Source organism: Patiria miniata, unplaced genomic scaffold (assembly GCF_015706575.1).
Source record: "Patiria miniata isolate m_02_andy unplaced genomic scaffold, ASM1570657v1 HiC_scaffold_3, whole genome shotgun sequence".
Taxonomy (NCBI): Eukaryota; Metazoa; Echinodermata; class Asteroidea; order Valvatida; family Asterinidae; genus Patiria; species Patiria miniata.
Window position 1 is genome coordinate 45,019,163 of NW_024037069.1, and position 25,480 is coordinate 45,044,642.

Here is a 25,480-nt window from a genome sequence, read left to right on the forward strand (position 1 = left end):
ACCATCTTCTGACCAATCATGTAATTACTCTTTGGACTATAAATTTTGGGGTTTATGTTTCAAAATGTTAAAATAAACAACTGCTCTGTCCTATATTGTTGAAGAAGTAGCTGGCTGACAAGCGGGCTAGTTGTATCCTGCTGCAGTTGGTGACCACAGACTCTGAGGCATTTAGGCCTTGAGGCGTATGACCTGATGGATCTTGCAACACTGGGCAGCTTGTCATTTGGACAAGTGTTGCATGTTGCTGGGTTCAGCAGGATTTCTAGCCAAAAATAACCTAGGGTTGGGGTTTAGGAGTGGAACCAAGCCTTCCTGCAGACTGTAATTAGTGATGCCAGAGTCAGGGTAACAGTCTATTATTACCTATATGCATCTGCTGGCTCATCAAACTCGCTGTGCTTACTGATGAAGGGTCAAGGGTCAAGAGGTTGCTATGGTAGTAACCAATCTCCTAGACAACCAAACAAAACAATTTTTAAAAAAAGATGAACAAACTCAAACACAAAATTCGAATAAGATATTTATAGGGAATATACAACATTTGCTTTTGCTGTATTTTAAAAAAATGGATGGATTTGGGGGTTAGTGTTTTATAGCAAATCTAGCAAATACGCATGCGACCCAGTACGCGCACGCAGTGTGTCTTGTCCACTAGGGTAATACAGCGCCCTCTCTAGGTTGTTCCTACACAGTGACCACAATGAATCGGCGACCTTCGTGAAAAGAATGCTAACCTGTATACAACTGATGAATGGAGGGAAGTATTGAGTAGACGTGGACAGCATTGTGTTGAGATGACGGTTGATGTCGGCTTTAGTTGCTTCTGCCTCCCTCTCTGTCTTGACTTCTTCAATCTCTGAGAATATTCCTCTGAATAAAGAGCTGAACAGGAGCCTTGCTAGCGTCGCGTCTCGCTGTCGATAGAAACAGGAAGAAATACTATTAGTCATCCCATGAGCGGGAGTGCAACGCTGAATAACGTAGTGTGTCTTAAACAGAATAACTCGTGAAATCAAACTGGGAATTACCATCTTGGTGAGTATGCTGCATAAACTTGCAAAGAGGGTCAAAACACAACACTTTGTACTGAACAGTTAATTAAGTACAAAGAAAAGACAAGTCAGGTGTGTTTACAAACACAAATGCCCCGCAACCGTGACTGTTTCCATGACATAACACTACTCTAACATCAACTTACATGTACCTTGGTCAAATGGAACGTTCATTGACAGCATTAGTGTCTTCTGTAAGTTTTATATGAATTAATCCCTAATCCCTATGATCTCAGAATAAATATAAGATTTCTATTGTTTTAGCCACTGTGACCTTGACCCTTGACCTTTCGACCCCCAATACGATAGGCTCCTTAGGATTGCCAAGGACAATCCACAAACCAAATTTGAAGTTCATATGTAACGTATATCTCAAGTTATCACGCTGACAAAATTTCTTTTGTTTTTGCCACTGTGACCTTGACCCTTGACCTTTTGGCCCCAAATGCAAAAGGTTTCTTAGGATTGCCAAGGACAATCCACAAACCAAATTTGAAGTTCATATGTTAAGTATTTCTCAAGTTATCACGCTGACAAAATTTCTTTTGTTTTAGTCACTGTGACCTTGACCCTTGACCTTTTGGCCCCTAATGCAAAAGGCTTCTTAGAATTGCCAAGGACAATCCACAAACCAAATTTGAAGTTCATATGTAAAGTATTTCTCAAGTTATCGCGCTGAAAATTTTTTTATTGTTTCAGCCACTGTGACCTTGACTCTTGACCTTTCGGCCCCAAATGCAAAAGGCTTCTTAGGATTACCAAGGACAATCCACAAACCAAATTTTGAAGTTCATATGTTAAGTATTTCTCAAGTTATCGCGCTGACAAAATTTCTATTGTTTCAGCCACTGTGACCTTGACCCTTGACCTTTCGGCCCCAAATGCAAAAGGCTTCTTAGGATTACCAAGGACAATCCACAAACCAAATTTGAAGTTCATACGTTAAGTATTTCTCAAGTTATCGCGCTGACAAGATTTGTCCGGACACACCCCCCACCCCACCCACCCCACCCCACCCCACCCCACCCCACCCCACCCCACCCCACCCCACCCCACCCCACCCCACCCCACCCACCCCACCCCACCCCACCCCACCCCACCCCACCCCACCCCACCCCACCCCACCCCACCCCACCCCACCCCACCCCACCCCACCCCACCCCACCCCACCCCACCCCACCCCACCCCACCCCACCCCACCCCACCCCACCCCACCCCACCCCACCCCACCCCACCCCACCCCACCCCACCCCACCCCACCCCACCCCACCCCACCCCACCCCACCCCACCCCACCCCACCCCACCCCACCCCACCCCACCCCACCCCACCCCACCCCACCCCACCCCACCCCACCCCACCCCACCCCACCCCACCCCACCCCACCCCACCCCACCCCACCCCACCCCACCCCACCCCACCCCACCCCACCCCACCCCACCCCACCCCACCCCACCCCACCCCACATTATTGAATTTATAATTATTTCTGCCGACGTTCTTATGGCTGTCTGTGATGCAGCTGTCTGTTTGTTTGTATCACTGTCTAGTTATCTCACCTGTGCGAGAGCTTGCAGTGGTGCGATCAAATCGGAATACTTAATCTGTATATCAGGCAGATCTCCCGCTCGGTAGCGCCTGTACATGGTGACCGTGCTGAACCTGCGCTCTCGTTGCTCATCAAGAATTTTCTAAAAAAACGTCAATTGCACATGAGAATCAAACTGGGCAATTCATTATGTGCTAAGCCTATCAAATTCAAGGAGACAACAAAACCTTTCACTTGAGTGGTGCGCCAGTCAGATGGAATACAGTAAAGTGCATTTTGTTGTTAAAAACTAAGAGATGTTTTTTTGGCTGTTTCTTTTTTTTTGGAGGGGGAGCTAAAAATTATATATTTTAGGTATCATTTTACACCTTGTTTTTACATGCAAAATACATGTACAAGTGTTATTGTGTTTTTTTTTGTTATGAAGACAGACGTGCAGGTTAATATTTTGTGCCCCCCCCCAAAAAAAAATTGGCAAAGATGGGCAGACGAACATAATGTAACCAGCCTTTTTTTTCCCTAGCATCTATCTAGTGTCTACTTTTGTTGTTGTCAACATTTATAGTCTAGTATGGTAGATACCTTGTAAAAATACCCATTGGTCATTTCACCCAAAGGAAACTACTGAATTATGAGAAAGACAATTTTTGGCCCGTCCTTTTTGTGGAATGTGAGTTAGCACATTTCCAAAGAATGCTATGCTCAAATGAGAAAACAAAACTAATTTTTGATCATCAGCGGAAGCCTTGAATATTGGGTATATTTATGTGAAAAACGAAAAAAATAGTCAAACCCCTATGAAGACCACAGCACACGTAATGTTTAAGGATGCAAAACAAGTGTAATGTGAGTCACAGTGGAATTGCCTACCTGTCTCATGAGCAAAATCAAGAACATCAGGATTGTGACGACAGACAGAGCAAACAGGTTCCTTGCAGAACACGTTACTCCCAAAAGGGATTTATTATTGCTAACCTAACCACGCAAACCTTTCGATCTTGTCCGATATCTAGATTGTATCTTACCTCCTTCATTTGTTTTCTCTCCATCGCTCGTCTTGCAAAGTAAGCTTGATTTGTAGAATGGTCCTTAAGAAATCGACGCTTCAATCGACTGATCTCCTTCTCTTCCCCACCTGATGAAACAAAACATATCCAAAAGGTTTACACCTGTTTTGTTCTCAAACTTACAAATGTATCAAATGCACAGATCAGCAATTTCAAACTTGCTCAGAATAATCTGCTTTGATGTGATTTGATTTTTTTCCGAACATCATTATTACAATAATGAACAATTAAAATTAACAGAATATAAGGCAAGCGATTAAATAAAGTAAACTTTACAATCGATACAAGTCTTCAATTATTTATCAGATGAAAATTATTTAACGATTAGGAATATACTCAAACTGCTTATTTAGTTTTACAGTTCTACACCTGTGTTTCTCAAAAAATTTGATCTGACATTATTTACTTTAACTCTTGTTCAAGTCAGACAATCCAAGTTAGACTATGGGTCCTTCCATAAATTTGGGGTCCAAACCCTTGACTTTGTGTGTCCCTTTTACACCTGACCTTGACCCGAGTAATTTTCCAAGCAAGTATTATGAAAATTGACTTGCAACTATTTCTTATTTGTTTGGCAGATACTTTGCCTTACACAATCACTCTGGGAGATAGAAGGCATCAAAGAATGTGTACTGAATTTACAAAATCTTATATCAGATGTAACAGAGAATCACAAACATGAAACTCAAGTTTCCAAATTGATCTGATTTTATTGACCTTGTTTGGAGTCCGTTGCATCTGTTCCTCTCTGTTGATTGCCTTGTAATTTCTCCTTCCCGAATCCTGCATCCGTGGCTTTCTTATTTGCTGCCCGTCTGCCTCGCCCCGTCTTCTTACTCACGCCAAGAGTAAACAGCAGAGATGACTGATCAGATGCAGAGCTGGACGAGTAATCAGCAAAGGTGTCTTGACTACCGGTCAGCCAGTTGTAGGCATTCTTGCGACTAGCGACAACATCTGAATGGAAACAGAAAGTAGTAAGTGTCCCACCAATGCAAATATCACATATCCCTAACTCCCTAGGCATTTTTGCTAGGATGCAACCTCAATCCTGCAAAATCCTCAAACTGCCTCCAATTGCATACAGCCTCAATTCTCCAAGACCAGACCATGGCGCTTTAGCGACAACTATAAAAACCGCATGCATGAGATGATCATGCTACAATTTTTCAGTCACCGACTATCGCGTTACCGACATTAAATCATTCATTTATTCATTCAACGTGGTTTATTAACAAATCACGAATAGCAGCCACAGCTGAATTGCACGTTATTTACATAAGGCCAAAAAAAAAAAGTCTCCGGTTTCTGGTATGGAGCTTGCCCAAAAAGTGGTGCGGCGACGCGGCTTTTTTTTTTTTTTTTACCCGACTTTTTTGCTCCAAATGTCGGCTGATGACTGCAAATGGTGCCCGACTAAACTTAGTACAAATAGGCCTATATGGGATTGGGAGTCCAGAGAGGCCACATAAAGCTTATTCCTGACCATAACTCCATCTAAAAACACGTTAAAAATGTGCAGCAGCAGGATTCCAGTCAAACCAGTGAGTTTGGCGGTTTTGAGACATCATCTTTCATTGAAAAAAAACTTTTTCATTTTGCCGACGCGCATGGCTACAGCGACGCGCGCGCATACCAGAAACCGGAGACTTTTTTTTTTGGCCTAACGTACATTTTTAAAAGGTAATCGGCCTACCATGTTTGTATATAGTAAAAATATGACATTAAATCTTAGAATAGTAGAAAAAGTTTAAACATTGTGCATACAAATCTGACTAAGGAAGATTGTCTATTTAAAGAAATACATAACATTGTACAGGATGTGTTGCGGACAATTTATCTTACTTTGAAAAGGGAGCATTTGAAAATCAGCCTTCTGAAAGAGTGTCAACTGTTAAGACATTGAACAAGACTTCTGTGGTGAGTTATATCTCAAACCTACCAAGGTCTTGTGTTGCAATGAATTGATGACCTTCCTGTGTCGCCCGTATTTCTCCTCGACTCAGACTCGCATCAGACGGACTCTGTGACGGAGATCCACCTTGACTTGACTGCGTCTCAACAAACATTGGTGTGGAGATTGCCAGATGACGCTGCTTCCACGAATGATCTATTGGCATTTCCTATACACAACAATTTTCAAAAACATACATTTCAGTTTCTGTTGCATTTACCTTAATGTAGAATTATATTTTAAATTTTATCTCACCTTGTTTACTGATCCTTATTGTTTTCAATTAAATATTTCATTTTTTTTCTAAAAATTATTATAATGTACTCGGTCAGTTCCCTTTGAGGTTTATTTGAAAATTAATATGATCCCCGATTGCGGTTTCCCAGATTTGCAGCATTGCTAATGTTGCTGGCTTTGTGACTTTGGGCGTGGTCCCTGGCTACATGGCATATACTGGTTTATGGCTTCTGACTAGCACCCCCTGAGTAAAGACAGTGACAAAACGGCAAAACTGCCAACATAGGGCTGGATAGCTCGGTTGGTAGAGCACTGGAATGGCAATCCGGAGGTTGCAGGTTCAAACCCCATCCCAGTCAATTTCTTTAAACTTTAAACAATAACGCATGTCCAATATTGCTGGCTGAATATTTCTGAAGAAAGTCAGTTTCAAACTTTGGTTTAAACTTTGGCCAATTTGAACCCGGCCAACCGACCCCACCAAGCCTGCACTAGTTAGCAGGAGGTCGTGGGTTCGAATCCCACCAGAGTAAGCTTGTGATTTTTTTCTCGCAAGCCCTTGGACAATACTGAGTATACAGTGTTTCTAAAATATGCTGGTGAAAGGCAAAACAGAATATATACGGTACATTTCCCCAACACAAATCTAGCTTTTGTCCTGCTTTTAAATGAAAACCCTGTGATTTTCATCAGCTGCCAATATGTGACCTGATTCAAACCTGAAATTTGCATTCTGACAGCGGATGTTCAAAGATTTCTCTCTTGTAGTCAGGACTCTTGGAGGTCATCTCTAGTAACAAGCTGGTTGCATAGCTCAGATACTGGTGCTCCGTCCCAGCCGAATACATGCATTCCAGCATGGCAACCAGCCGCTCAAGGGTAGAGGTGGGGAGTCGGGTTTCATGACTCCAAAAATTGCTGACCCTTAACCTGTGAATAAATTTTTTAAATTATGCGTAACGCAAAGAGAAATGTAAAAAAAGGGTCATGTTTAAAATTTCAAACGCGACACAGAAGTATCCAAAAAAACAGAATATGTGGAAAACAAAAGGTTTTTGTCTATGTTTCAAATTGTCAAAGCATTGGGGAAATAGTTGTCTTAATATCAAAAGTAAATCAAAAAATTGGAAATTGTAAACCCAAATCTGGAGTTGGCTTTAACAGGTACTGAAGGGAGTGGACGGATAATTCACATCTCATCCAGTCAAAACCAGTTTTACACATGCATGATTCAGACCGGCTTGGGGAATGGACGCTGATAATGGCCTGAGCCAAAGTCAAAACAAGTCAAAAAGTATATATTTGCAACGATTTTGTTCAACAATTTTACTTCATGCTTTTTTACCCCCCCCCCCCCCCACAAGCTGTGTTATGGTATATGCCTCTCGAGAGTAGTACTAAAAATCCTTATCTGGAGTTTGACAAGCGCGTGGCGTGTACTCGTGATGTAGCGCCGAACTTGAAGGTGCCGCTGTAGTCTGAATTTAAGACTCTACGAAATACGGACTCATTGGTAGTATTGCCCTTAAGGTGAAGATTGTGAACGTTCGACCAATAAAAGGGTAAACTGGGCCAGATTTCATAGGAGTCCAAAGTTCACGTTCACTGGAAATCTGTTTAAAACCAGCCAGCAGATGTTTTATCAATCGTTTGCAACCACCCATGTGACGGGCTCTCGACCAATAGGAATGGGTAAACTGTCTTTATGGGTAGGTATTTATGAATCTTGGATAAAGCCATGGGGAAACATTACAGAAACATCACTGGAACACTGCTTTGGTGTAAAAATGGAAAATATTTTCGAATTGGGAAAAAAAGAAGATATTCAATGTTGCAAATACTTTCCTTCAGTTCAGTATTCAATCAAAAGTGTGAAAGACTTCATAGAAACACAATTCATGTTCTGTTCTGCAGACAAACCTATGAGTGGCTTCTTCGTCAGAGAGTCCCTGTAGTAATGTATCCTTGGCCATGCTCAGTATGTCATCAGCACCATCCTCTGCACGGGATTCCTCATCTCTGTCAAAAGATGAGACAAATAATCCAACAAAATCCCATTGGCATCATACAAACAGATTAAAAATGCTATCCCCATGCTATTTTCGAGTTTCACTCCAAAAAAAGTATTTTGTTAAAAAATTGATATACTTCTCAATATTAAGGTTTTGGGCCTTCACCAACGCATGCCTTGCTATTTTTCTAGCAACACAAATGTTACTCACTTTTAAATGAGATGTTCAGCCAACAAATCCACATATAGATTTAGTTCTTAAATATTTACTTTACATATTTCAGAGTATTTGTGGCCCAACAATAATCCAGGCATATTTTTGTTTGTGCGTTATGGGTGCAAGCGCAACCCATGATAAAAACATATTTTCAAAGCAATGAAAACGCTAAAACAGAAAAGCAGCTTCACCCGTTCACAGAAAACATAACAGAACAGGTTGAAGAGCACTGGAAAAGCAACTTTAATGCACCAAAAAAATGTATGCTCAACTGAAAAAGTTCAAAAATACAACTGTAGCAAATGCACTTCATTTGTGGGTCATTCTTTTAATTTAGGGTCCAAAATGTGATATATTTCGTGTCCTTGCTACCTTGGTACTTTATAATTCACCATTCAAGTATCATGAAGAATGACTTGAAAATATTTTTCAAGTATTTTGAAATTCATTCAATCACTCTTGGAGGGCGACTACATTAAGGAGTGCATCAGGCAAAAAGTGGACCCCAAACTTACAGAATGGCCCATTTTCCTTGCAATTAATACAATTTTTGGAGACTACGGACTCAATAACTACAAAGGGGGAGTTGGGGCAGACCACTAGAAGGGACATCTGAACACAATGCGATGACACCTGATGCTTGCACAAAGATACCTTGAATTTGTGAATAGCAAAATAATAATGTAAAGCACTTTGATCTGTGTTAAAAGCACTACATTAGAACCCGTTATTATTATTATTATTATTATTCAGTCTATACATGTAATAAGCTGTGCATACTTAGGCTCCTACAAAGCGCCCTCTATCGTCTATTCTTCCGAGGCCATAGAGCACAACAAAAATTGCATACAAATAATTTAAAGAAAAAACACCATAGGCTTGCAACACAAACATGAAGCATGCCCACAACCACAGCTACTTTATAAATTGATTTTCATGCTTACAGAAATTGAATACATACCTGGATCTAAAATCCATATTCAGCCCATAAAGGTAAGATAAATAAAACATATCATCATTTTCATCTACTGTCAAGTTCTGATGTTGGTTTAGATGGATGAAACCAATCACCAAAAGGCAAACAAAACATACCAAATATAACAGTGAACGGAAAGAAGTCATTAAAAAAAACCAGAAGAAAACTACGCTCATAACTTTTCACCGATGAGGCTTGACCTCTTCCACTTCTGAGGGGAGGTGACTTCCTAATTGGTCCTCTTCGTGGGTGATCAACACAAGAACAAACCAATACACCTTTTGCACATAGTACAGTGGTGATCAAACGCTATAGTTATAAACATGGGTTTTTTTTACAAATAATCAAAATTGTTGTGCTGTATTTTTAATCCAGCATTTTTCCATTTCACTGTGATGTCAATAAGCCCTTGCGACCAACCCACAAAATATACTGTGCAGCCCAAAAAACATCTAAAATCCACTGTTTCCTATCAGTGGAATCTGACGACCGGAATAAGAAGCTTTTACTGCAGCGGTGTCATGCTCACGCGCATACTATATGCGTTCTCAAAGATGAGACGCACGCGCATTTTGGTACTCCTTTTGGTGGAAGGAGCCCAGAGTGCGTGTGTGCTACCTGGTGCCACCGCAGAAAATGGCTGCCGTCGGACTCGTCTATATGTACATATAAGTGTGTCAATACATTGTATTTGAGTGTCATAATGGAAAAGACCTCTGTTAATCTGGAGGACTGCAACTGCAATACCTATTCAAAATGTTGCTGAATTACAAATGTTGTTTAAAAAAAAAATAGGAATAGAGTGTGGCCGCTACAGCCCTGTGCCCATGTGCTTTGGCATCCACTGCAGGGTATTAGTGATGGCACTGCAATGAACACTATTCTTACTTTGACTTCAAATTCACGTCACTGTGATCTGATATAAAGTACAAAGTAAAACTTCACCTGAAGTTGTCGTAGATCCACATGAGTATGTCGTACATGACCTCTCTGCAAGCCGGGCTTGGAAGGTTGAATACCGCCCTCACAGGTGGGAGGAGGTACAGGATTTCAGATGGTTTCAGATTGGGTAGCATGGCATTAACAAGCTTCAGAGAAACTAGCTGGGTACCTTCATCCCTGGGAATATGTAAATATATGCAAATAAGGGTCAAAGTCTGTTTACTAGTAGGAAACGGTACAGGATTTCAGATGGTTTCAGACTGGGTAGCATGGCATTAACAAGCTTCAGAGAAACCAGCTGGGTACCTTCATCCCTGGGAATATGTAAATATATGCAAATAAGGGTCAAAGTCTGTTTACTAGTAGGAAATGGTACAGGATTTCAGATGGTTTCAGATTGGGTAGCATGGCATTAACAAGTTTAAGAGAAACCAGCTGGGTACCACTCATGCCAGGCGACACTGCAGCTCCAACAGTTGCCTATCAACGTAAAGAGTATTGGTCAATTTCACAAATTGTCTTTGTTCCTTGTACAGGTAGAAACCAATGGTTGTATTCCCATATTAGGCTGCAGTGGCGGCATCTCAGTGTAGATTTTCGGCCATTCTTGCAGCCATTTAAGGTAACTACCCTTATCTTAGTAGCCTTGACGTGATTGTGTCCCAAGTCACCCTCACAAGAAATACAGACAGAATATGCAGGGACCAAACAAAAATGAAAAGAATCTACAGGGCAAGACCTGGATGAGATCGAAGAGCATGAACTTGGGAGTGACGGCTGAGAGTGTGAGAATGAGGAAGACGGCGATGCGGTTGATATGGAAGTTGAAGTTGAAGTTGAAGACAAGGTACACACCGCTAATAAAATTGACACAGCTGTGAATCTGTTCCCAGAGTTTCACTGAATATATTAGCGTCAAAAAAAGACGAGACCTCCACTGCCTTCAACGGCTCGTTGTACTCAGAAAACTTCAAGAAAACCAAATCGCGAAACCACTACTCCAAACTTTATCTGTACTCATCTGACAAAACGAAGTTGAAGAAATGTTCATTTTTTCCAATGCACGCTGATATGGTTCAACTGCCTTGTCGTCTGCTTCGAGTTGACTTAAAAATGCTATGAAATTAAGTTTCACAACCTTTTCCTTGGGCATCCCGACCAGAAAACGTATCTATTAAACACTTTGGCATATATATTGTAAACAAATGACAAAAACAATTTGAACAATAATTTTGAAGAACGAGACGAGCAACAGCAGGAAAAAAGGAGGATGCGCATGTGCACGCGTGATGCAACGTGTAATTTTAGCTGGTGTTCTATATGTGTGGTAATTCTAGTTAAAAACAACAGCGAGCCAGTTACGCTTGATGGTTGAACATAAAAGCTGGTGTTCTGCTTTACGTGAATATGCAATTATTTCAAGTGTACCAGTGAACTTTCTATCGTTATTGTGCATGCTGAATTCTGCAGCAGTGCAGCGGTGCTACATGACATATGGTGCGTGACCGATCGTCTTATTTCTTGCTCCATATGGTCCAACTGTAGCAAATTTGCACAGTAAATGCTTGCCGTGATTTCAGAAAACCATGTTTGTTTTCACCGTCACGTCAGGATTAAACCAGCTTAAACAATGCCTCAGCCATATGACCCAGCAAAATCTATGGCCTAATAATGAGACATTTGCAATAGTTTCAGGAGGATATGAGGTCAAGTCCGAATCCATCTGAGCTCCACAAAGGCACAAACTAAGGGCAAAACCCCAAAATGTAAACCTGGTGATATTACTTCAGAAAACCATCTCAATTCAATTTGCTCTTAGCCACTATATTAATGTAAGCCATTATTTGAAGGTTTGCATGGTGAAGATAGCAATAAGAGTGAGGTTTCGGTTGCACCACATGACAATTTGTGGTCTGTGGGTAATTCTGCAGGTTGTGGGTTCCAGTCCAGCCTGGGGTTATGGTGTGTGTGCCCTTGGGCAAGGCACTTTGTCACTCATTGCTTCTCTCCACCCAGGAGTAGATGGGTACCTGTGAGGGCAGTGTTGGTGACTGTGAGAGGCTGACCGTGACTGTAACTGTGAGAGGAGAGCACTGATATGGCTGCCTACTTGCCGTGTATGCTCCCAACAAGCAGTGTCGAGCTGTATACTCCCCAGGGAGTTGAGAAGGTTTCAGGAGTGCTTGCCCATTGAAACAGAGAAAAAAAATAGTTGTAAAGCGCTATGATACCTTGTTGCGGCGTAAAAGGGCTATAGAGCACCCAAGTGTGACGTCATTTAAAACCAGAAAATGTGGTGCAAATGAATGCAGTACGCGCGCGTGTTGGTTCACGGGCTGAATCTCGCACTAATGTCTTTTACACACATTTTGTGCGCATGATGTATTTATTCACTTTGGAACTCCATACATAAATGCCTGCTTTTGTTACTACTATTAGTATTACCTCTCTTGTGAGCTTCTGAGGTTCTGAAAAAATGGGGGGGGGGGGAATCCGGAGACCCTTCACTGTTGGAATCCCTCAGTCTCTTGACGACAGGCAGAATATACTGTCTAAAACGTAGAGTTTCCCCAGTTCTTTTCAGACCCTCACAAACTCATAATTTTAGAGAGTTGTTACATGGTGCAAACATAACTTAACTGTACATTTTATCCACTTCAGTTTTGTTTTACCCTTACCTGTGAGTGAGTAACTCTACGATGCCTTTACTCTTCATTTCCAGGAAGACGTTGGGAATTGTGTTGACTCGGCTCACAATGACTTCCATACAGAGAGTCTTGGGCTGGCCATACAATGAAGGCAACATGAACAACAGCTTGTTGATAAAACTGAAACCAAAATAATCAGGTTCAAGGTTCAATGATTGAGTAGTCTCTATACCGCCCCAAACCGCCCTGCCTGTTAATCCTTGGACCACTCAAAACTGCCCCAATACTGTATGGTTTCATGGATTCATCAGGGAACAATACAATGTAATACAATGTTATACAATGTAATACAATGTTATACAATGTAATACCATGTAATACCATGAGGTGCTAATGGCTTAATAACACCCAGTATTTATGAGGATTGCAGATATGTCATTCTTTACATTTAGGGTCCAAAGTGTGACATTTTTCCTATCCCTGTTACCTTGGTACCGGTTGTAATTTGTCATTGAAGTATCATTACAAATTACTTCAAAAAAATTGTATTTGTTGGGTAGGTAGTTTGATACTCATAATCACTCTTGGAGGACGACTGCATTAAGGAGTGCATCAGAATTATACAATCATAGATGTCAGATGTAACAGGGACAGGGAAAAAGTGGACCCCAAAATTATAGAATGACCCGAATATTCCTGATATACACTGTATTTCCAGAATCGGAGGATTTGAATTGAAAGATTTTCATCCGTTCTAAAACAGAATAAAGAGAATGAAATTAGACTTGAACAAGTGCACAGACAAAATCAAATATCCCCATCAATTTGATCTGTCCTAGTAGTCCAGGAGCCAGGGGTCATTGATTTACCGGAAATGACCACGTGTTTGGTGGGTATTTTCTGGAAAGGATACACCTTGGGGTATTCAAATTGGTTAGTCTTACGATTACCTGGCAGTGGACATAGATACACCAGGAGCAGATAAGTGACGTCACACAAGGAGATGAAAAATGAGGCCGATGCGCAGCATTGAGAAGAACATGAGCCATGTTAAAGAATTATTTCTTTTTCAATGAGTTGACAGTAAAATGAAGAGTTTTAAATATGCGGAGAAGAGGATTTTTGCGAATGAATTTCAGGGGAATTTGTGACTATACCTGTCGGCAAACTCTGGATAGTGCAAATGTAACCTGTGCATGCAGGTCACAAACACATCTGGCTTGGCGGCACTGATTTGGGACAACTCCGAGGAAACGGTGGAATGCAAGAACCCATCTGTCACCTGTAAAGGGGGGTTTAAACAAGAACAATTGTTGACATATTTCTATAATAAATCAGGCAATCAAACCCCACACAAATATCAAGGGAAACAAGAAGAGAAGTGTTTACATGTTCAAATTTCAGACTTCATTTGGCTTAATCAGTTCGCGCCGGATGATGTGTATACACACAAAGGTTTTGCAGTATTCGGCACAGATGACGGATAAACACGCAGGAAGTGAGGCCGGAAATATACGTCAGCGACCCGCTCACAGCGAGCGAGGCTGGAAATACGAGTGTGCTGGCTTCAACCCGCCTGGCATGAAGTCAAGTGAAAATTAATCCCGCACCTCGTTCCGTTCTTGTCAAAATAATCCTGGTGCGAACTGGTTAAGATCAGCCACGCCACTGCGTAAAGTTTCATGAAATTGGTCGCTGTTCTTACCTTATCAACTTCAGCTTTCTGCTTCATGGCCATGCCAATCACCTCAGCAGCAGCTGCATGCACCATCTTGTAACGATTCTTGAGATTGGAGGACAGAGCAGCATAAAACCTGAGAGTTGGAAACATCAAAGGATGCTCCTTCTTCATTTTCTTTTTGTGTTTGAAGCAACAAAATTGCCCATAAAAAGTCCGAAGTAGGGTGCATAACAGCTTACTTGTTAAGTTTCAGCTCAGAGCTGGCACAGTTTTAAGAAAACATTACTGGATTCCGGTGCTAACACATGCAACAAATAATGTGTGCCCACAGGCACCCTTTACTAACGGCAGCGAAGCAATTCATTAGGGTAATGGTGTACGTCACAATAAAACAGTGACTACTGACATCATGTAATTCGTATTGCTTTCACATTCGCGTGGAGTATGATCCGGTCTTTAGACATTCTGGCAACACCACTGATACCTACCTGTCTTCATCAACGTCAGAATCCTTGTTGATAGGATGAAGACCATTAGCCAGGACCAAACCAAGCAGCTGGATGCCGGTAGAACTGTCCTTCATATCAGGGCCACGATTGGCGAGAGAGCGGTAGATGACGCTGAAAATGGTGGGAGAAAAAAGAGCACACATTATGGGGCTGAGTGCGGAAAAACAAAGAGGAAAGTAAAGAAATCCCTTTCTGGAAACATTTACTGTCGTTACTTCCTCAATTCAAACTAAAAGGCAGTTGGTCACCAATTAAGTAGTTGCCAACCCCTTTTAAAGACAATTCTGTTAGCAATTACTGGGCTGCTTCAATTCCTGAAGGCCATCACAAGAACAGTTTGTATAACTGTGTCTGCTGTTTACACATGACTAAAGGGGACTACATTGTGTGAAATGCCAAAGCGAGCTTTGGAGCGTCCTAGCAATGGTGGAAAAACCAGCCCAGTAATCACAAAAAGTGGGCAACTCGGATTGGTCCATAGACTGCGTGCATGAACAGTACATGATGACTTCTGAAAACCCTAGCTGGAGGGACGTGCCTACTGCACATACTGGTTCGCAGGCGTATGGCACGAAGTACACATCTAATTTTATCCTGTGCACAAATATATGGTGTCTTCACATGAGTGTCAGGGCCCAATTTCATAGCACTGCTCAGCAGTTAGCAGAAAAGTTGCGCTTATTATAGCAGAAAATCATGCTGCTGCTTAAGCACTATATCATGCCGTAAATATAAACGGTTGCGCATTCATGGATATGTCTATTGTTACGTCACTGATTTATGCAAAGTTTTCTTCTGAGGTTAAGCGAACCTTTGATGTGCTTACTGCTTAACGGACCCTATGATATAGATAGAGGCTTGGTAAGCACAAAGTCGGCTATTTAGCAGCGCTATGAAATTGGGCTGTGGTAGGACAGGCAATGCGTTTGAATCTCTCTCCCAGTGGTCTCCCCCAACTCTCCCTTTGTACCCGTTGAGGGGGTACTTGTGCACGGAGTCCATATGTTTTAAGTTACTGAAATATTCAAAGTGTTAAACAGTTTATTACAAATAGGATGCCAGAAAATTCTATCTATTGAAATCACAGTGTCATGATCATGTATCTTCATAGGGAAAAATGATAAATCATAAAGCAATTATCGTGTCAGAAATATAGAAGTGAAATTTCTGCAGGGGGAAGAACAGATTAATATGAAAGCAGAATTACAGCAGAAAAAAACATGTTTTTACCTTGTAGGTACAGCGATGATTTCTCTCCAACATTCAACAAGAGTCTTGATCATCTCCAGATTGTTCCGTAAGACTTGTCGGTTGCTATGGTGACTGAAGTGCATGAGAAACTCCAGCAACTTGTTAGCCAAGCGTTTGTCCTGTACCGACATTAATAAAACCAAAAGGAGGGACTGCGTGAACAATGGCCGTTTAAAAAAACAATAGGTATTCTCACACTATCCTCTTCACTACCCATGTTGAAACCAACACTGCTCCACCGTAAGTGGGTAGGCAAGGCATCACGGTTCACACTTACAGTGTGTTGTACACTGGTCGGTTGTCAATTTGGGATTTTCTACCCGGGTGGAGCCTCTCAACCCCGGTCCCGGCCAGGGTGCGAATCTTTTTTTCCCCAAACGGCATATCTAATTCCTTGTTCTTCACAACACAAACCAAAGATAGACTTTCAAATTAGGTTTTGCCCTTTTGTCCTGCTTTCTAGTGCCTATCTCATAAAAGATAGATTTGACGTCTTGTGAGAAATGTTTCTTTCCTCACTTTAGTTATCAAAAGATAATGAGAAGAAGTGAAACGCTCACAGACATACAAACTCGGATCACCTGATTAGAAGTCAGGACTACTTCCAACCAGTCCACGAATCAGCTGCTAATGGTCGGTGATTTAAACACCATTATTCCTTGTTATATAACTTCTTCTCTAAAGCCCTAGACATATCATGAATATGTATAACACAGAGAGAGCGCCCTCTTCTGATATTGTCCGATCTCATTTGGGAAAACAATGGCGGCCAGGGTTGGATTTTACCCACGTTGAGCGCCGGACCCATGTAGAAACCAAGTTGGAGTCTCACTGGTGCTACTGGTGATCTCAAAATCCATGATCCAACACCGAGATTCTGGATAGTGTGAAACGCACTAATGGGGCAGAGGTAATTCCACATCGGTGATTGCCTATCCTAATGGTGACATGGCTTCAACTCACCCACTTTCGTTATGTAAAATTCTTTAACAGTAACCAGATTTGTTTTACAAGATTTTGGTTACCTCTGGTATGGCCACAGTTGCCCAGCCGAGTAGAACCACTACAATATCCACCACCATGTAATGTATTCCTTCCCCTCCTGAGTTTCCTGTGATCAGCAGCTGAATTAATCCACTCAACCAGAACTTGGCATAGGGCTGAAACACCTGCAGCGAAGTTGAACAGAGATTCATAAATACGTAGGACAGTATACCTATTCCTATTGGTCGACAGCCTATCACATGGGTGGTATTAAACTGCCATTTAAACACAGCCTAGGGTCTTAAACAGCGATGTTTAAAACTGGTCATGATACCCGCATTCCGCAACACATGTGCGCAGCACACATCATGCACCCGCTACAACCGAGTGCTTCAGAACCACTGATAAGATTTCCAAACAAGGAGATTCTGAGCACACTGCATAGGCCGCACACATCATAAGAATGACTCGGAAAATTGAGTGAAATGGTAAAACAAAATCCTTGGACGTTGGTAAACTTTTATGGTTTCGACCAAAAAGGTATTGCTATGCCAAGTTTCATAAGTTTATTACGCAGCTGCGCAACAAATTTGTTGCGTAAATGTATACACATGGCGTAAGTAATGCAGTGTTTCAGGAAATCAGGTGTAGTACTCTCAGGTAGTGTGTCCTGGGTTCAATTCCAACACGAGTTGCACATATTGAATCAAACATCACCATTATGGATTGATGGTTACAAAGAAAGGAGTTGAGGGAGACCACTGGCTTTTCCGACAGCGCCTAAGGCTCATGTGGACATTCAGAACAAAATCAATCATGCGTAAAGTGCAAAACGCGCGCAAACCTGTACGCACACGCAGTGTGGCCCTCCTACTGGAGCCTCTTACAAAGCGCCCTCTACTGTTCACTCACCGAGTCCCTTACCTCATTGTTGTTGATGATGAGTCTGGCAATAAACAGCTTAATGTTGACATGAGTGGATTGACTGGTCAGTTTCTTACCTCGTTGTTGTTGATGATCAGTCTGGCAATAAACAGCTTAATGTTGACATGAGTGGATTGACTGGTCAGTTTCTTACCTCGTTGTTGTTGATGATGAGACTTGCAATAAACAGCTGAATGTTGACATGAGTGGATTGACTGGTCAATTTCTTACCTCGTTGTTGTTGATGATCAGTCTGGCAATAAACAGCTTAATGTTGACACAAGTGGATTGACTGGTCAGTTTCTTACCTCGTTGTTGTTGATGATCAGTCTGGCAATAAACAGCTTAATGTTGACATGAGTGGATTGACTGGTCAGTTTCTTACCTCGTTGTTGTTGATGATCAGTCTGGCAATAAACAGCTTAATGTTGACATGAGTGGATTGACTGGTCAGTTTCTTACCTCGTTGTTGTTGATGATCAGTCTGGCAATAAACAGCTTAATGTTGACATGAATGGATTGACTGGTCAGTTTCTTACCTCGTTGTTGTTGATGATCAGTCTGGCAATAAACAGCTTAATGTTGACATGAGTGGATTGACTGGTCAGTTTCTTACCTCGTTGTTGTTGATGATCAGTCTGGCAATAAACAGCTTAATGTTGACATGAGTGGATTGACCGGTTAGTTTCTTACCTCGTTGTTGTTGATGATCAGTCTGGCAATAAACAGCTTAATGTTGACATGAGTGGATTGACTGGTCAGTTTCTTACCTCGTTGTTGTTGATGATCAGTCTGGCAATAAACAGCTTAATGTTGACATGAGTGGATTGACTGGTTAGTTTCTTACCTTGTTGTTGTTGATGATGAGTCTGGCAATAAACAGCTTAATGTTGACATGAGTGGATTGACTGGTCAGTTTCTTACCTCGTTGTTGTTGATGATCAGTCTGGCAATAAACAGCTTAATGTTGACATGAGTGGATTGACTGGTTAGTTTCTTACCTTGTTGTTGTTGATGATGAGTCTGGCAATAAACAGCTTAATGTTGACATGAGTGGATTGACTGGTCAGTTTCTTACCTCGTTGTTGTTGATGATCAGTCTGGCAATAAACAGCTTAATGTTGACATGAGTGGATTGACTGGTCAGTTTCTTACCTCGTTGTTGTTGATGATCAGTCTGGCAATAAACAGCTTAATGTTGACACAAGTGGATTGACTGGTCAGTTTCTTACCTCGTTGTTGTTGATGATCAGTCTGGCAATAAACAGCTTAATGTTGACATGGGTGGATTGACTGGTCAGTTTCTTACCTCGTTGTTGTTGATGATCAGCCTGGCAATAAACAGCTTAATGTTGACACGAGTGGATTGACTGGTCAGTTTCTTACCTCGTTGCTGTTGATGATCAGTCTGGCAATAAACAGCTTAATGTTGACACGAGTGGATTGACTGGTCAGTTTCTTACCTCGTTGTTGTTGTTGATCAGTCTGGCAATAAACAGCTTAATGTTGACATGAGTGGATTGACTGGTCAGTTTCTTACCTCGTTGTTGTTGATGATCAGTCTGGCAATAAACAGCTTAATGTTGACATGAGTGGATTGACTGGTCAGTTTCTTACCTCGTTGTTGTTGATGATCAGTCTGGCAATAAACAGCTTAATGTTGACACGAGTGGATTGACTGGTCAGTTTCTTACCTCGTTGTTGTTGATGATCAGTCTGGCAATAAACAGCTTAATGTTGACATGAGTGGATTGACTGGTCAGTTTCTTACCTCGTTGTTGTTGATGATCAGTCTGGCAATAAACAGCTTAATGTTGACATGAGTGGATTGGCTGGTCAGTTTCTTCTGTAGATTTGCCATCCAGCCCGGCATTTCGCTGGCCTTAGTTCCCTGTCAATGAGCAATAGTTTCATCCATTAGGCCCGTACAAAGCAACAGGCTAAATGACATCAAGTCTTAAAATTTCAAGGGAGTATGAAACTGTGCTGTATTTCTTACCTCTGGGATCTCCGGTGTGATCTTATTTGTTTGCATGTGTTTGAGTACTGCTGTCAATGAGGCCATACATTCATGCTGATTCAACGCATCGGATTCCATCTCAATGTATTCACCTTGCACTACGACTGTGGGCGTTTCCTGTCATCAATCAATAAATCAACCAATTGAATCAATGAATCAATGAAAAACAATTCACATACATCCCTAGGAGAATTGTTTTTGTTTTGTTGAAAGAACACTCACTTTTTTGGTGATCCGTGGACAGAACTTTAAAATGGTGTTTGTGTTCAAAATTCTGTAACTTGAAAAGTACATGAGTGATTTGAATGATTCTTGTATCAAAAGAAAACTTAATGACTGGGCTTTCATATCCTAGATTTTGAAAGTGCTGCAGGCAAAAGTTCATTCAAAAATTGGTCCTGCCATTTGGTTTTCGGTTTTTTTGACTCGCCCTGAATAGAGTGCAGTCGTCTAGTTAGCATTTAGCACTTGTATTACATTGTACTACATTGTCTTTCCTTTATCTATCTATAATACCATGGGGTGCTGCCAGGGCGGTAACAGGCAGGGTGGTTGGGGGTTGTACAGGGATAATTTAGACTGGTATTACATGTTACCTCATCACTATATCGTTTCCTGATGCGAGGTAGGGAGCTTTTCTGGCTTAGACTCTGCTCCCTGTCCACAGATGCACTGAACTGCTGCACACCTCCCGAGAAATCAAACTGCTGGATGTCTTCACTCAGACTGCTATTGGCCAGGTATTGAGAGGACAGATAACGACCTGCACCTGATACAGACAATTAGAAATCAAACTGCTGGATGTCCTCACTCAGACTGCTATTGGCCAGGTACTGAGAGGACAGATAACGACCTGCACCTGATACAGACAATTAGAAATCAAACTGCTGGATGTCTTCACTCAGACTGCTATTGGCCAGGTATTGAGAGGACAGATAACGACCTGCACCTGATACAGACAATTAGAAATCAAACTGCTGGATGTCTTCACTCAGACTGCTATTGGCCAGGTATTGAGAGGACAGATAACGACCTGCACCTGATACAGACAATTAGAAATCAAACTGCTGGATTTCCTCACTCAGACTGCTATTGGCCAGGTACTGAGAGGACAGATAACGACCTGCACCTGATACAGACAATTAGAAATCAAACTGCTGGATGTCTTCACTCAGACTGCTATTGGCCAGGTATTGAGAGGACAGATAACGACCTGCACCTGATACAGACAATTAGAAATCAAACTGCTGGATGTCTTCACTCAGACTGCTATTGGCCAGGTATTGAGAGGACAGATAACGACCTGCACCTGATACAGACAATTAGAAATCAAACTGCTGAATGTCCTCACTCAGACTGCTATTGGCCAGGTACTGAGAGGACAGATAACGACCTGCACCTGATACAGACAATTAGAAATCAAACTGCTGGATGTCCTCACTCAGACTGCTATTGGCCAGGTACTGAGAGGACAGATAGCGACCTGCACCTGATACAGACAATTAGAAATCAAACTGCTGGATGTCTTCACTCAGACTGCTATTGGCCAGGTATTGAGAAGACAGATAACGACCTGCACCTGATACAGACAATTAGAAATCAAACTGCTGGATGTCCTCACTCAGACTGCTATTGGCCAGGTATTGAGAGGACAGATAACGACCTGCACCTGATACAGACAATTAGAAATCAAACTGCTGGATGTCTTCACTCAGACTGCTATTGGCCAGGTACTGAGAGGACAGATAACGACCTGCACCTGATACAGACAATGAGAAATCAAACTGCTGGATGTCCTAACTCAGACTGCTATTGGCCAGGTACTGAGAGGACAGATAACGGCCTGCACCTGATACAGACAATTAGAAATCAAACTGCTGGATGTCCTCACTCAGACTGCTATTGGCCAGGTACTGAGAGGACAGATAGCGACCTGCACCTGATACAGACAATTAGAAATCAAACTGCTGGATGTCCTCACTCAGACTGCTATTGGCCAGGTACTGAGAGGACAGATAACGACCTGCACCTGATACAGACAATTAGAAATCAAACTGCTGGATGTCTTCACTCAGACTGCTATTGGCCAGGTACTGAGAGGACAGATAGCGACCTGCACCTGATACAGACAATTAGAAATCAAACTGCTGGATGTCCTCACTCAGACTGCTATTGGCCAGGTATTGAGAGGACAGATAACGACCTGCACCTGATACAGACAATTAGAAATCAAACTGCTGGATGTCCTCACTCAGACTGCTATTGGCCAGGTATTGAGAGAACAGATAACGACCTGCACCTGATACAGACAATTAGAAATCAAACTGCTGGATGTCTTCACTCAGACTGCTATTGGCCAGGTACTGAGAGGACAGATAACGACCTGCACCTGATACAGACAATTAGAAATCAAACTGCTGGATGTCCTCACTCAGACTGCTATTGGCCAGGTATTGAGAGGACAGATAACGACCTGCACCTGGTACAGAAAATCTCACAAATTAGAAAATTTCAAACTTTTTGCTGAGGTTAAAGGCATGTAGGGACATTGGTAATCACCCAGGAAAAAAGGGGGCCCATAGATTTGATGAGAAACATTTTGTTCAAAGGGAAGATAGAGATGACACCGAGTACCATGTGAAATCTTTCTGCCTGAATATCATTTGGAAGAACACAATTATTGTAGGTACCCTCAAGCACACTTTTTCGACATGTGTTAAAACACAGTCCAGTTACCAGTGCCCAAAATATTGTGAATACGTTTGTTCCAAATTGGTAGTATCCGCTGACCTGAAATGTCAACGAAAAATAATTGTCACACAAACTGAGAACTTTTGTTGGTTTCTCTTCAACTCATTGCATATGTTGCACTGATAAATGAAACTGAAATGATGATGAACCAGTTATTGACTGTATATAGACTTATTCCTTATATCCTACGCAGGACCTTTCAAGGTCCTGCTATAAGGATTGAAATGTTCGGACCTCTAATTTTGTTGATTTGTGTAGTTTAGTCAGTAAGCAGTTTAAGTAAAAGTAAAGCCTGTCACAAGCCAATGTGGCCCATCAGGCCGACATTTATCTCCGGTGAGTAGCATGAAACGACTGAGAATATTTCTACTCCCCCTGGATGGGATGCTAGTCCATCGCAGGTTACTCCCCAGCTAATGCTGGTACCCATTTATACTCCTGGGTGGAGAGAGGCAAGTGGGGGTGAAGTGTCTTGCCCATGGACACAACATATAGCAAGCAGCTGGATTCGAACCCCTGACCCTCTGATCATGAGTCACAAACCCTAACCACTAGACCACACTCCCCCATTAAGCAGTTTGCAGCAGCTTTACCTGTGTAACCTGATGTGCCAATACCCGAGTCGCTCTGCTGACTGCTGGTCCCCGCTGTATCCCGTACTTGGTTGCGGATCGACACAAATCGTTTCTTACGCTCCATTGGTGCATTCATCTCTATCTCAAATGTGTAATCCTTAGTGACATCTGTGATATTGTCCAATAGGAACTGGCCCTGAACATTTGAAAGAGATTACATGGTTTATAAATAACGAGGCTACGCAGGGGAGGCAGCCTATCAACGTGTCGCCCGTTCCTGGCAACTTTTGTGACTCTAGTGAATTTAAGCAAAGAGTGTTGCTCCTGGATCAGAACTGACCATAAGATCTGAAAGATAAAATACCTAATGACTATATTCTTTTTGTTTTTCAATGTATTCATTTAATATCTTTTAATTTGAAAGGGTACCCGTACAAAAATTTGACATTTTTAATGATTACATTACAAAATATATTTTAAAAAAGATATATCAAAATAATCAACAGCAACACATTGGTGAAAATGAAAACAATAAAACAAAGGATGTAAAGTAATTACAAAAGATTATGAGAACGAACAACTTGACCAATTTGTGGGACGGTTGATCCGCTCTGTCAACTTTTGTGACAAAATGGCACCATTATTTCCCCCATTATTTCTGGGAGAACAAAAATGAGGTTGTAAAATTTGTGGAAGGGATATTCTGAACTGACCTTGGCTGTGTTTTCAGAGAAGAGGAAAGCGTTGTAGAACTTGATGTCAGTCTGCGTGCAACTGATGACGGCAATCAGGGTGTTGTAAGCCGCGCAATGACACTGACGTCGTAATTCCAACGCGTTGGTCTCGCCGCGAATATCCTCACTCTTTGCTGCATGACTTGCTCTATATAATTGATATAAAAACGCAAAATTTGGGTGTGATGTTGAGGAGGTAGTTCCAATAATCCCTCCCTCTCTGCCTGGCAAATTCAACAAAGCCATCCCAGCAGTCAAAATCAATCAAGTGTTTTTATCTAAGAGCTCCATGCCTACAGGATTGACTGGCTGTGACAGTTGATGTAACTCGAAATAACCATGCTTTGACTGTAGGAGATTGATAAGCCAGCTGTACCTGTTAAATACCTGCTTTTGTCTGTAGATGGAATTCGCCATGGTTTATTACTTCTGACTAGCTCCCCTTGGACACAGACATTGACAAACTGGGGAACTGCCAGCATACTGTAGGGTTGGATAGCTCAGTTGGTAGAGCACCGGTAGGTCGCAGGTTGGTAGGTCGCAGGTTCAAACCCCACTTCAATCAATTTCTTAGTTCAACTTTACCACAAATTGCGGCCGACTTACTTTGTGAATGCCTGCGTCATCTCTTTGCCTGTTTTCACATCGTTGTTGGTGTATGCCTTGTTGATGACAGACTCCATCGAGAAGAGATCTTCTTTCGTTAGACGTGAGTACATCAAGTCTACCAGCTGAAAACAACACATCTTGGAGACTAGCTGACTCTGGAATGCTGGCTCCGGGACCTGAGATTTAAAAGTCAAAATCATTGTAGGGTTGAGCTTAGTTCATCAGTTTATCACTTCTTATGTTCATTGGTTTACTTCAACAATTGGGAAGTGTGGCCTAGTGGTTAGGGTTCATAGGGTCCTGGGATCAAATCCATGTGCAAGCCATATGTTGTGTCCTTGGGCAAGCCACTTCACCCTACTTGCATCCCTCCACCCACGAGTACAGTACATGGGTACCGGCATTAGTTGGGGGTAACCTGCGATGTACTGGCATCCGATCCAAAGAGATAAAACTATTCACACCAAGTAAAACTGAGATAAATGCTGGCCTGATGGGCCAAATTGGCTCATGATAGATTTACTTCACATTTCCTTACCTTGACTGTTTTGGCGTCGATAATTCCAGCCACCTCCTTGATGTGTTCCTTGAAGAAACTCACAAGTGACTTGACTCCAGCTAGTCTCATCAGCGGTATACAGACCCGTTCAATAGCTGCACGGCGGATCTCTTTACTGAAACTATTCTCCTGACGAAAAACTCTGTAAGCCACATCAAAGGCGGCTGTCTGCTTATCTTCCGGGAGACTGGAAAAAAGAGACAGAATTCATGATTTATTATGTCAGGTT

At 41.9% G+C, this 25,480-nt stretch overlaps 1 protein-coding gene across 1 annotated transcript in view; it reads right to left on the bottom strand.

Moving 5' to 3' along the window:
* Positions 1-25,480, bottom strand: part of LOC119738756 (DNA-dependent protein kinase catalytic subunit-like) — an 85,306-nt gene that overhangs the window by 23,787 nt on the left and 36,039 nt on the right. The window contains exons 41-63 of the mRNA XM_038213705.1: positions 25,231-25,438; positions 24,690-24,868; positions 24,063-24,231; positions 23,368-23,545; positions 20,620-20,792; positions 20,003-20,140; positions 19,775-19,894; positions 17,121-17,264; positions 16,075-16,214; positions 14,824-14,955; positions 14,360-14,468; positions 13,812-13,936; positions 12,685-12,834; positions 10,010-10,183; positions 9,050-9,055; positions 7,781-7,879; positions 6,580-6,790; positions 5,612-5,792; positions 4,387-4,626; positions 3,628-3,737; positions 2,613-2,744; positions 738-917; positions 367-454 (exon numbers count right to left, since the gene is read on the bottom strand). Of these exons, the coding sequence (XP_038069633.1) occupies positions 367-454; positions 738-917; positions 2,613-2,744; positions 3,628-3,737; positions 4,387-4,626; positions 5,612-5,792; positions 6,580-6,790; positions 7,781-7,879; positions 9,050-9,055; positions 10,010-10,183; positions 12,685-12,834; positions 13,812-13,936; positions 14,360-14,468; positions 14,824-14,955; positions 16,075-16,214; positions 17,121-17,264; positions 19,775-19,894; positions 20,003-20,140; positions 20,620-20,792; positions 23,368-23,545; positions 24,063-24,231; positions 24,690-24,868; positions 25,231-25,438 (3,386 nt within the window). The remainder of the gene's footprint in view (positions 1-366; positions 455-737; positions 918-2,612; positions 2,745-3,627; positions 3,738-4,386; positions 4,627-5,611; positions 5,793-6,579; positions 6,791-7,780; positions 7,880-9,049; positions 9,056-10,009; positions 10,184-12,684; positions 12,835-13,811; positions 13,937-14,359; positions 14,469-14,823; positions 14,956-16,074; positions 16,215-17,120; positions 17,265-19,774; positions 19,895-20,002; positions 20,141-20,619; positions 20,793-23,367; positions 23,546-24,062; positions 24,232-24,689; positions 24,869-25,230; positions 25,439-25,480) is intronic.